General features: G+C 48.8%; 1 protein-coding gene across 1 annotated transcript; it reads right to left on the bottom strand.

Moving 5' to 3' along the window:
- Positions 1-1,889: 1,889 nt before the first annotated feature.
- LOC119448031 (uncharacterized) lies at positions 1,890-8,569 on the bottom strand. The gene is made up of 3 exons (XM_037711533.2): positions 8,555-8,569; positions 7,197-7,387; positions 1,890-2,348 (listed from the first exon to the last, which is right to left on the bottom strand). Exons 1-3 carry the CDS (start codon positions 8,567-8,569, stop codon positions 2,081-2,083), a joined length of 474 nt encoding a protein of 157 aa, XP_037567461.1. The 3' UTR covers positions 1,890-2,080.
- Between the last annotated feature and the right edge of the window lie 4,382 nt (positions 8,570-12,951).

Here is a 12,951-nt window from a genome sequence, read left to right as displayed (position 1 = left end):
CTGCTTCTGCCCTGCTACGGTGCGATCAGCTGTCGGAAATCCAACTGGGTGATCGCTAACGCACGGTGCTCCATTCATACTGCAAGATGTAGAATGAGAGAGGGAAAACGTGGCAGCATAGCTGGCTATAAAAAAAATTGGAGGACGCTTAAGCTTCGCCTTTAAGAGTGGAACGCGATAGCGTTATCGGGCCCCGTACGCATTGCATTCTTCTTTATGAGTAGGCTTCACTGCAACACAGAACATGGGAAAGCCAGCTTACAAAGACCGAGCTTAAACCGATCCCCTAAAGTTGGCTTCACTTTTAAACAGAAATACATTGCTAGGAAGACGTTGTCCCAGAGGCAATATAAGGCGTCTTATATTAAAATGTGAAGGCCCTAAGACCTTTTTTAATTATTCTATTAATTGTTTGCTATTGCCCCGACGCGCGCGCGTGTCCAAAACGCATTAGGCAGGCAAGTCCCAATTTGACCTGCCGATGATGCGAGCGCCATCTGGGTAGGATTTTCGCGAGTAAACTACCCGAGCGCATTGCTGTTGGTATGGTCGAAATGCTGGAAAAGGGGTTTGTATTTGAGTTTCCTCATAACAGAATTATGTTTTCTCGTACATTCAAATTACAATCCGACGCCACCATGTCTATAGGTTGTGGTTAAGTCGTACTTTTCCATTTTAACGCGAAAGCGTTAAGGACCCCGTGTCGCAGAAAATCTGGCGTCGGTGTGCGGCGTCGGCGTGCGATGTCGGCGTCCGTGGATGAGAAAATCATTCCCTACACCCCGACCGCGCAGGCCCTCCACGTGGTGCAAGGTTTTTGTGAACAAAAATTGAATTTCTCACGGTGAAATTTGTCAGAAAAATGGTAAAGTACGACTTTACCATTCGGCATCCTCTATGTAGGATAGCAAACCGGAAGTGCGTCTGGTTGACCTCCCTGCCTTTCCTTCCTTCTTTTCCTCCTCCTCCCTTGAATAACCGAAAGCAAGCCTTCGAAACTTCAGATTGGTTCAATGAGCGTTGTCGTCTTTAACTCTGCTGCCAAAGTCGCTTGATATCAAGGAGATGGAGCCTGTTATTCCAGTAATCACCTGCAACATATGTTGCAGGTGATTTGCATGTTTTACAGATTTATGGATCATATATATGATCCATAAATCTGCAAAATACCAGACAAATCAGCTCTACACAAGGAGCAGGGTAAACCAGTAGAATCTAGAGGCAGCATTGGACTATTACACTAAAGATATGTTTAAATCTAGTAAACAAATCCTAAACAAGGATGTGTTTTGGGGTTATACTGTGTGGAAAGAAAGAGCACGCTGCGCGTTGAAATTTCTACAGCAAGAAATTATTCACAAAAATATTAGGTAAATAAAAAAATAATGAAAGTCATGTATCTCCACCACCGAGCGACGCCACCTCCACAATCGAGGACAACTCGTCGTCACTAAATAAATTTTTCTTCTTCAACTGCGAATGTTTACTCCCTGAGCCGACATGCTACACATCACCGTGTACGTCCCATATTGTGAGCGATATTGCGACTCTTTTTTTTTTTTTGCTTGCTTTCTCAAGTCTTTCCTGATTCCTTCTATTTAGCTGTTTTATTTACTGTCCTTGTCGGACACCACGATCCGTTAGACATTCACCCATAATGGGCACAACTCACCACGCATCAAGTCACCCTCGTCATGCGCAAGACGGCAGCCAGGCTGGGCCTGGCGAAGTCAACGTTTTTTTCTTGTTGCTATTCATCACCGCATGCTTAGCCAGATAACGATTTTTTTTCAGCGGTAGATAGCGCCTTAATGTTCACGCACACCTGAGAAGGAAACAGAAGAGAGTCACCATGCTTTATTGCAACTAACTTATATCGATCGGTTGTCGTCTGGCTAAATACATCGCCCGGCTAACAGGGGTGCCGGACTAAGGACTCCTCCCACGGAAGACTTCAAGACGACCTCATTTCAATAAAACTTGTCTCTCTCTCTCTCTCTCTCTGTCACATGACGCCATAGCCGGTTGCCACAGCTGCTGTATCCCGGCCGTGAAGACATAGGACAGCCGTCGCCCCCAATCACGTCGCCATGGTCCTCAGCTGCTTGATAAGTTTCAGTGCCTCGATCATTCGGTCTTCGGGGGACGCGGCGGTGTCCTTGGAGCTCTCCGCTTTTCCGGCGAAGCGGCTCTCGAGCGGGACATGGTCATAGCCGTCACTCTGCCACCGGCGTGAGCCGACGGGAGGCAGCCGGGCGGCTCCGGGCATGTGGGCCACCGGTCTCCTCGAGTAGAAGTAGCCGGCGTCGCCCAGGTGCGCCGCTGGCTCCATCACCACGCTAGGCATTCTGCACAGTGAAAACGCAGTATGCGTCTGCAGCAAGGTTTAACGCAAAACGCACACATAAAACACAAGCACTTGTAGCTTCCACACGGTGAGTACAGAGTCCCGAAGAAAATTCCAAGGTGCCGGCGTTGCAGTCTGTTCATACTGGCTGATTGACACGTCAATTTTGTATTATAATTTATGAAATACTGCGCACGCCAAGTTCAAACAGGGAGGTCACTGCAAAATACTGATTAATAACAGAAGTTCATAGCAAGGTAGACTTCACGGGAATATGGACGATCCAACATTTCGACAAGGGTCTTCGTCAGAGCCTGGCGAAGACTCCTTTAGAAGCGTTGACTCCGCGGATACATCCTTTTTTCTTCAACCCTTGTTGGTCACAGCAGATTAATAACAACAATTAAAGGATACACTTTGTCACAGGTCACGGGGCAATTCATCAGTCAGTCAATTCTAATCCATTAGTGTCTGTTGGAAAAGTAAAAAAGTCCAGTGGTGATTTAACGTGATGCGAGAAATGCGTCAGCATTACGTCGCATCACGACGTGATAGGTGATAGGTGATGCGAAATGGTGATAGGTGATGCGAGAAATGCGTCAGCATTACGTCGCACATCTTTGATGTCCCGGATCCATGATTTAACACACACACGCACGCACACGCACACGCACACGCACGCACACACACACACTGTGGGGAGCACACGCCGCCACCTTCTCCCGCGGGCGCTCGCCGTCGCTTGCGCACGTAGCGCACTCGGGCGGGAGCCGGGCGGACATCTCGTGCGCGCGCAGCGCGCCCAGCGGGATGATGATAAGTGGTTCTTGAGGGAAAGGGAAAGGTTGGCGCTATCTTCTGCAGCCCTTGAGGGAGCACGGCTCAGCGCCAATAGCGGGAGCCGGGCGGACACGGGAGAGATGCACTTTGCCCTCTCCCGGTTCTCGCTCGCCTCTCGCGAGAAGACGGAAAACACCGTGGACGGAAAGTATCCGGCGGGCGAGGAGGACGTTAGGTAAAAAAATGTCACAGTTTCGCCCTAAGGACGAAGCAATGAATGCGATAGCAACACAGCAATGTCATACGAAGTAAGGTGAGCGGCTTTGGTAGCAATATGAATTGTAGTAAACATGAGCTGATTAAGTAAGCAGGTGTGCTGCGGCGTAAGTAGACCGACATGAAGAGAGACTCGATGACGACGAGAAGGCGCGTGTGAAACGGTGGTGTTGATGAGAAGCGCTTCCCGTGGGCAGCGCGTGCGAAGGGACACACCTCTAGCGCTGCACTGCCGATCCGGGCAGCATTGCATGTGTAGCGTGCGTTGGAAAATGTGGCCCGACTATTACTAACTTAATGAACAAGCGTGGTGTGAGCGCGCACAAACAGGAATAGATCACACTGAATGACTGCAGACAACGACCGTCAAAACTCTGGCAGCAAGCGGATACGCCGCAGCGGCGAAGGTACGTGCGGTCTATCGCTTCAACGGAAACTGAGCGGCGAATGCACGCGGCGCATAAAGGTCAGAGCCGTGCGGAGATAAGAGACGGTGCGAGCGAGCGACGAGCGTGGTTGTTGGCAGAGTGGAAGTGCGCACCCCCCCCCCCCCCCCCCCGCTCCCTCCGGCGCTGGCTTCCCGCTTCCTTGCTTGCGCGTGGGAGATTGAGTGCGTTCGTTCGCTCTCCGTGATAGCGCGCGTCCCCGCACACTTCCGCTCGGGCATACGGCACGCGGCGAAGATTTTATCTATAGGGAACCTCACGGTGACGGCGACGACGACGGCGACGACGACGCCGACTACGACGCCAACGCCGACGGCAGAAATCCGGTTTAAGTGTCCATATAATTGCTATCGCAATAAAAGGTATAAAAGAGCGCGACCGAGAGACCCCCGAGCCTCTCTGACCTCGCTACACCTACCTGCCTATACGGATACCCGCTGCAACCCGTGAGTGACCTCATTTGCGTGACTATCCATAGCCTCCTCGATAACTATGGTGGATAACTATGGATAACTATCGAGGAGGCTATGGTTGTGGATAACGTGTGGACATTTCCTCGGCGCGGCCACTGTCGCATGTACTAACTTTTGTTCGCGACGCGCGCATTGATAGACCGTGTGACTTGTTTCGCCGGAGTATGTGCAGTGATTTAAGGTTGGGGGGATGTGGGGATGCGCGACTCTCGCGCGTCCCCTGATGTTTTCTCCGCATAGCTCGCGTCTCCTGTAGCCCGGCTTCTCCACGTGGCTAAGCGCCGGAGGCGGTCGTAGTGGTTGCTGCGCGTTGCGAGAGATGGCGCGAGTGTCGCGATGCTAACGCTACCGAACGGCGGGGTGACTTGGGAGAAAAAGGTCGAAGGCGCTTCCTCTTTGGCTAGGGATCGGCGACCAACACGCCGGCCCGCTTCGCGGGACCGTCTCGCGAGGCTAAGAGCAGGGCACCGGTATGGACAAATACGGATCGTTCGAACGCGCCACCGCTCGCGTGACCGTACACGTGAACGACTAAGCGTTGGTGTCATAGCATGGGGCTTCTCTGCGTAGCCATTAAAACCCGTCTGTAAAACCAGTACGTTTCTTCCTTCCCGTAACAATATTAATTCGCTCGCTATCCGGTCGCGGTGAGTCGGACTTCCTTGACTTGTCGCGCGCCCATGTGAAAGCTTTATGCAAAGTAATTCGGCTATAGCGTGTATTAGTGTATGAAAGGTGCAATAAATGCCCTTTTGATTGTTCGCACTACTGTGTTGTCATTCCTTTGTCCCAAGAGTACATGTGAGACCCCGCAACACACACACACACACACACAATGAAGAAATGAAAGCGAAAGTTGACTTTAAAAATATGCGGACCCCACGCACTGTGGAAATCGATGTAAGCGAAGCTTTGTATGCTGCTTGCTTTGATTGACGATAATTAGCGGTGAGGTTCGTGACGAATGTGTAATTTCCTCAGCGTTTAGTCCAACACGAGAATGGTGAGCTGATGTCAAGCGTTACCTTGCGTGCGAAACTGCCGTTTGCCTGCGTTGTCCACAAAACACACAGGGAGGCGAGTTTGCTTGAGGCGTTGTTGTGCATCATTGTTCATAATTTCTGAGAGGGTTGAGCATTATCATTGCCTTCTTTATGTTACCTAAACTTTGTCTTTGTCCCGAAGGTGGAGCTCAGGTTGTCATCTCGAAACCTATTTTGCAGTTTTTTTTTTTTTTTTTTTTTGACATCGGCCATACTAGAGAAGATTATTTCAGTCTCCCGGGCCGCCAAGCTCGGCTTGGCGGTCTCTAGACGTGGGACTAGCCGGGTGGCGCGGGGTCTCCCCTGCGTCTTCCCGGGACCGAAATAAAGTTATTTCACTCACGGAATCATTTCAGTGTCTGCGTTAGGGTGTGGTAAAGACAAAAAATGACAGTTTTGCCCGAAAGGCGAAACAGCAATTGCGATAGCAAATTAGTAGGTAGCTATACGGAGTAAGGATAGTAGTTTTATCAGTCGTATTAACACGGAAACATTGGTTTACTAAATGAATTAACAAGCATGGTGCCAGAGCGCACAAGAAAATATGAGCACATCACACTCGATGACCACGGGCACTCAGCTGTCAAAACGTTGGCGTGAGCAAGCACGGCAGCAGCAGCGAGCGAAGTGTCCTTCGCGCGGTCTATCGCTTCAACGGAAACTGAGCGGCGCAAGCACAGCGCGCACAAATTCATGAGCCATCTGCAGGTCGCCCAACGCTGACGTAACAGGCAAATGCTCAAAATTTTATACGGGTGTCATACGCAGGGCAGTTTCAATCATGATCGAGTTCGATTGGTATGAGATTTCATGATTGCGATTGCCTCTTTTGCGCAAGTTAAGAATGATATTTTTTTTCCTCAAGCCCAAAACGAACGTTTCCCGCCAAGTGATTCTAGCGGCACTGTGCTGCGCGCAGTTAGGCGCCTATCGTGCGGTTACTCGCTCTTCCCAATTCTTGACACGCGTACGCACTCGCAAACGCGTACGCTCACGCATACGCTAAGCGAGACGCGTATCCCGTGCTCCCTGTGGTGGGGCTTTAATAACTGCCCTCTAAAGTTATATTCTGGAGTTTAACTTACCAAAATCACGATCTGTCAGCTTGCACAGCCTGTGTATAGGGTTTCGAACGTAGACCTTGTGTTGCTAGTTTATGCATGTCTACTCATCGCTTTTTCCGGAACTAAAGAATGCTTATTCATTAGCAGACAAGCCTCAGAATTTCCGTAGCATTTTTTGTTGCTTATCATGTCTATCCTGCTTAGACCATATCATAACGTTCGAAGCACAATTCCATTTCATACATTTACGGGGATTATAATCTTTTGCTGCGTTCTGTACAATGTTTTATTCTGAATCCTACAACCTGCATTTTTTCTCTGGAGGCTGGGAACCTGCTTCATTTTATAATAATTTTGTAACATTTTATAACTTATCTAATGACTATGTCGAGGTGACGGCGACGCCACCAGTTTTTTGTTTCTATTTTATTTTATTTTATTTTATCATCGAGCGTTGCCCTCTAACGTCGTTTCCGATCGTCTTCTGAACACCTCCTTTTCCTCTTCTTGCCGTTGACGATCCCCTAGTTCCTGTCGCTGTTCTCGTTGTTCCTTCTGCCGACTATCATTTTTGCGAGTATCATTTCAGACTTTATGATTGCGTCAAATGACTATGTCGAGGTGACGGCGACGTAACCAGATCTTCTTTATCGATTATCTGCAGTTATAAGGATTAAATGTATTAACTTACTTCCCAGTTACAAGGCCTTTCGGGACAGACAAGGGTGCTCGCGAAAGAATGCATTCAAGTCGCATAAACGTGTCACCTTCGATAGACGACTGCTGGTGCGTGGTTGGGGATCATGTCCGGCAGCGGATCGTCGTGCAGCTCCGTTCGCCCGCCGTCGCTGTCGGGGTCGCCTCCGCGTCGGCCGAACAGCTTCCACAGCGGGTTGCGCAGCCCGTCGAGCAGTTGGCCGCTTGTTGGCATCAGCAGCAGGAGAAAGAACACCGCAGCCTGCGAACGGTTGGACGCCAGCTTCACGGAAATTCATTTTATAGTCAATTCATCATCATCAGCCTATATTTGTGTCCAGGACGAAGGCCTCTCCCTGCGATCTCCAATTGCCCCTTACAGTAAATTACGCCCGAAAAGGTTAGTCAAAGCGTGACCTGCAACAAGGTGAGACGCAGAAAGGAAATATTGGTGGCGACCTTCCAGTCCCCACGCTAGCTGCCCGTGACGTCATGGATTTTGACGCCGTCTGCACGGAACTAGCTTATTGATTTTTGATCAAGAAGCCCCAAAGACGTAAGAAATACTTTCAAATATGTGACATAGACGTTTATCTGCGTTGATTCAGGTCCGTTATATTATAAAATTGGAATGCTTGAGCCACAGCTTTCTCCACTAATATTCAACCTATCCCCGCTCAATAAATGAAAATATTCTAGATATTTATTTCCTGATCATTTTCACCTATGTTAATTGAAGAGCAAGCGATCATTGCCAGAACTCATCCTGACGCAGCCGCTGTGCCACACTGGGCCTCTTCGATTATCTGTCTCTGACAGTCCGAGAAGCTGCACACGCAACGCTCATTGGCTGAAAGCACTGCTTCGGGCAGTGCGGGACGGATAATTGAAGAGGCCCAGTGTCTGTGATCTTCATACTACCTATCGTTTTGATAACTTGTGCTTCGACCCCTTCTGGACTTTTTTAATGAAATCACCTAACTGCGGCTGGTCTTGGATTACAGTCAACGAGCTGTGGTTCCCTGACATTCTGACGTTCGCGAGACGTTGGAGTGAAGGTAACCAAAAGGTTCTACAGTCATGCGTGCGGGCAGGAGTATGCGCGTCAGCCAAATTACAGTAACAAAATTTGATGCCGATGTTTATACCTGAAACACCACGAAAAATTAACTTAAATAATTAGAAGAGGCAGTGCTCTCTCTGTCATCTCCTAATTTTTTCGGAAATTTTTCGCCCTATTTGAAGCATAGAAAGATATTCAAGTTACAGGCGCCGACATCAGGGCAGCCACCTCTGCTTGAGTGAAAGCAACACTGGCGAAGCTGTCTGCACCCCGCTAATTCCTTGCCCTTGAACATACTTCATGCATAAAGAAATGCAAAAACACTTTGTCAAAAAGCCAACGGCAAGCTCCTGAGCGTATACGCACCGAAAGCACGTGCATTGTATGGATTCCTGGGGCAGTGTATACAGTGGCGCCTCTTCAGTGCGGCTTTTATAGCGAAATAAGGATGTTGTCGGTCTTTGGGAGACAAAGTCTACAAGCCGAGCTGAGATCAAGATACTTGTTCACACTGCCCGTGACCCCGCAAGTGCGATTTTGCTGTAGATGATGGCAGCGAATGCAGCCTTGAAATCCCTCGACGGGCTGTTTAAAGAAAAAAAAAATACTGCATTTGCTTTTCATCAAAAGAAGGGCTACTTTCAAAAGTGTTGTGTACACTACATCAACGACGAAAGAAACGTTGAACGCAAACTTGGGGCCGATTCAGCTGATAAAGTTGATGTCGATGCTAGCGAAAATCGATAGACATCGGTGATACGTCAGCTCGTATGCGACGCTTGCAAGGAGTGATATGGCAGCTGTGTTTACTGGTGTCACTGTCAGTCTCGAAGGCCCATCTCAGCAGGAAACTGCGATGCAGGCTTGCTGATATGCTATCTTCCAGTACTGGTTGTTTGCCTCAAAATGTGGCTCGTATATACCCACACTATGGGGATTGAGCAGGAATCGGATGGGATAAGAAAGAATGTTAGTCAGAAAAGAACAGGAATGACAAATTTGGCGATAAAATTAAAAATTAAAATAATGTTCTTAGAATGTAGTAAATAATCAGCTGTAAATATTTCTCTATGGCTGTGAAGACATCCTAATGACAATTTCTCTTAGAGGAGGCTCCAAAAAGGCAAGACATTAAGCCATGGAAAGATTCATTGTAATACGCTGAAACGGCGCTCCTAAAATAATTTTCCGTAACGACGAGAAACGGTGGTGTAAAAAGAAATGATTTGTCGTCTCTACATCACCACATATAATGGGCACAGGGTGGAGGGTGCCAGACCAGCTTATGTACATAAACCTTTTAAGGCGCCAATTTAGTGAAAATGACTTCCATTCTTCAAGTATGGTAGCAGCCTCCTGAATAGCGATGCAAAACTGTCGGTAAACTGACCATCGACAGTATCAGAAACCACCAATACTAGTTTAGTACCTTCTTCTTTTTATTTATAATATCACGCAGCTTTTGGTATCAGCACTCTTCTTTACTACTAGACACAGTCGCAGCAAGTTAACCGGCAATGGCGGAACCAGCGCAAGGCTTCTGCTGCTGTAACCACGTGTTCTTTCTGCGTGGGCAGCGCACTCGTCTTCTACGAATAGTATCGGTGTTCTTCACTACAATTTATTTATTGATTGATTGATGTGAAAGCGACAAATGGCCCATTGAGCGAAAAAGCCAGCGTCTGTCGTCTGTCGAAGCGAAACGGCGCCTCAAGTTCCATCGGCTGCGACGCCACGTCATGAGCGTGACTCGATCCCATTGGCTGAATTGAGTTGCCATTGGTTCTATTGTATATTAATGCTTTCGCATTCACAACTCGTAAGTTCTTAGGTGTCCTCGGATTTATTTATTTATTTATTTATTTATTTATTTATTTATTTATTTATTTATTTATTTATTTATTTATTTATTTATTTATTTATTTATTTATTTATTTATTTTTGTTATCAATCGTCCTACCTGTAGTCGATGGCTAGCGATGTAACAAAGGTTTTGCGATAGCTGAAAATCAGTAACACTCAGTGCATGCATTTTGAAATATTTTTTTTGAAAAATCAAGTAAAATGTTTGTCTTCGCTGCATAATTAAAATTACGGCTGTCCTTATTCATACTCAAAACTATAGCCATGGTTACACCAGTCGAACAAAATATGTTTTGTCTATATCGAAATTCCAAAAATGCAAATAAAGCTTGTTGCAAAAATTACACATATTTATAACGGGGTTTCTTTTTCATTATAAAATCTGTTTAGTTAGGCGTGCAACTTCCCGGGAAAACATCTTGTCCGTGGGACATCTAAATTAGGCTAGCGTATGCACTGAAACGCGGTGCTGCAATGCCTTGGCGCCGGTCGTTCCACAGCAAACGAAAATGCGTTCTGCCTGGTCTTGCACGGAGTGAGATAAACAGCAGCGCCGACTCCGCCGCCGCGCAACGCATTCGCTCGAGAGAAACCGTGGAACGCGGGCGCCGGGGGTCTAACTCATTCCTTTGCTCTCTCCCTCCGCTACCTTTCACGCTTTTACACATGCTTTCTCTTTCCTTTCCGCTCCCAGCCGACTGACGATGATGATTTATTAACACGATAGCGTTAAGGGCCCCGCGTCGCAGAGAATCTGGTGTCGGCGTAGCGTCGGCTTCCATGGCGGCGAAAATCATACCAAACCGCACCGACCACACAGACCCTCCGCGTGGCGCAGAGGCGTTAGTGAACAAAATTGAATTTCTCAAAGTAATATTCGTCAGAAATATTGTAAAGTACGAGTTTACTACAACCTACAGACATGATAGCGTCGGATTGTAATTTGAGTGTACGAGAAAGCATAATTCTGTTACGAGGAAACTCAAACACAAACCCCTTTTCCATCATTTCTACCGTAACAACAGCGGCGCACCTGGGTAGGTTACTTGCGAAAACCCCATCCAGATGGCGCTCGCCTCCTCGGCAGCGTAGGGTGTCTCGACCCTACGGCATCGTAAAACGGTAGTGGCGCGCTGAGGTGAAGGCGGAGAAAAAGAAAGCTGCAGATGCCGGGAAGTCTGACAAGCATTTAGGGATCTTTGAACATAGGTGGGCAGTGTGGGAGAATACTCACTCACACTCACTCACCGTAATTTCTTCCAGGCCCCGCACTCACTCACGTTCACACTCACCTCCACTCACACTCACAGCACTCACTCGCACTCACACTCACTTCCACTCACACTCACTGGCGCTCACTCTCACTCACCTCCACTCACACTCACTGGCACTCACTCGCACTCGCACTCACCTGCACTCACACTCACTGGCGCTCACTCGCACTCGCACTCACCTCCACTCACACTCACCTCCACTCACCTGCACTCGCACTCACCTCCACTCACACTCACAAACACTCACTCGCACTCGCACTCATCTCCACTCACACTCACAGGCAATCACCTGCACTCGCACTCACTGGCACTCACTCGCACTCGCACTCACCTCCACTCACCTCCACTCACACTCACTGGCACTCACCTGCACTCGCACTCACAATCACTGACACTCACTGACACTCGCACTCACCTGCACTCACACTCACTGGCACTCACTCGCACTCACCTGCACTCACAATCACTGACACTCACTCACACTCGCACTCGCACTCACCTGCACTCACACTCACTGGCACTCACTCGCTCTCGCACTCATTTCCACTCACATTCACTGGCACTCACTCGCACTCACCTGCACTCACACTCACTGGCACTCACTCACACTCGCACTCGCACTCACCTGCACTCACAATCACTGACACTCACTCACACTCTCACTCGCACTCACCTGCACTCACACTCACTGGCACTCACTCGCACTCACCTGCACTCACAATCACTGACACTCACTCACACTCGCACTCGCACTCACCTGCACTCACAATCACTGACACTCACTCACACTCGCACTCGCACTCACCTGCACTCACACTCACTGGCACTCACTCGCACTCACCTGCACTCACAATCACTGACACTCACTCACACTCGCACTCACCTGCACTCACAATCACTGACACTCACTCACACTCGCACATCATTCCACTCACATTCACTGGCACTCACTCGCACTCACCTGCACTCACACTCACTGGCACTCACCTCGCTCTCGCACTCATTCCACTCACATTCACTGGCACTCACTCGCACTCACCTGCACTCACACTCACTGGCACTCACCTGCACTCACAATCACTGACACTCACTCACACTCGCACTCGCACTCACCTGCACTCACAATCACTGACACTCACTCACACTCGCACTCGCACTCACCTGCACTCACAATCACTCACACTCACTCACACTCGCACTCGCACTCACCTGCACTCACACTCACTGGCACTCACTCGCACTCACCTGCACTCACAATCACTGACACTCACTCACACTCGCACTCGCACTCACCTGCACTCACAATCACTGACACTCACTCACACTCGCACTCGCACTCACCTGCGCTCACACTCACTGGCACTCACTCGCACTCACCTGCACTCACAATCACTGACACTCACTCACACTCGCACTCGCACTCACCTGCACTCACAATCACTGACACTCACTCACACTCGCACCTCATTTCCAACTCACATTCACTGGCACTCACTCGCACTCACCTGCACTCACACTCACTGGCACTCACTCGCTCTCGCACTCATTTCCACTCACATTCACTGGCACTCACTCGCACTCACCTGCACTCACACTCACTGGCACTCACTCGCACTCACCTGCACT

This window comes from Dermacentor silvarum, chromosome 4, assembly GCF_013339745.2.
Source record: "Dermacentor silvarum isolate Dsil-2018 chromosome 4, BIME_Dsil_1.4, whole genome shotgun sequence".
Classification (NCBI taxonomy): Eukaryota; Metazoa; Arthropoda; class Arachnida; order Ixodida; family Ixodidae; genus Dermacentor; species Dermacentor silvarum.
The sequence above is the reverse complement of the archived record's forward strand: the minus strand, read 5'-3'. Positions and strand labels throughout refer to the sequence as shown.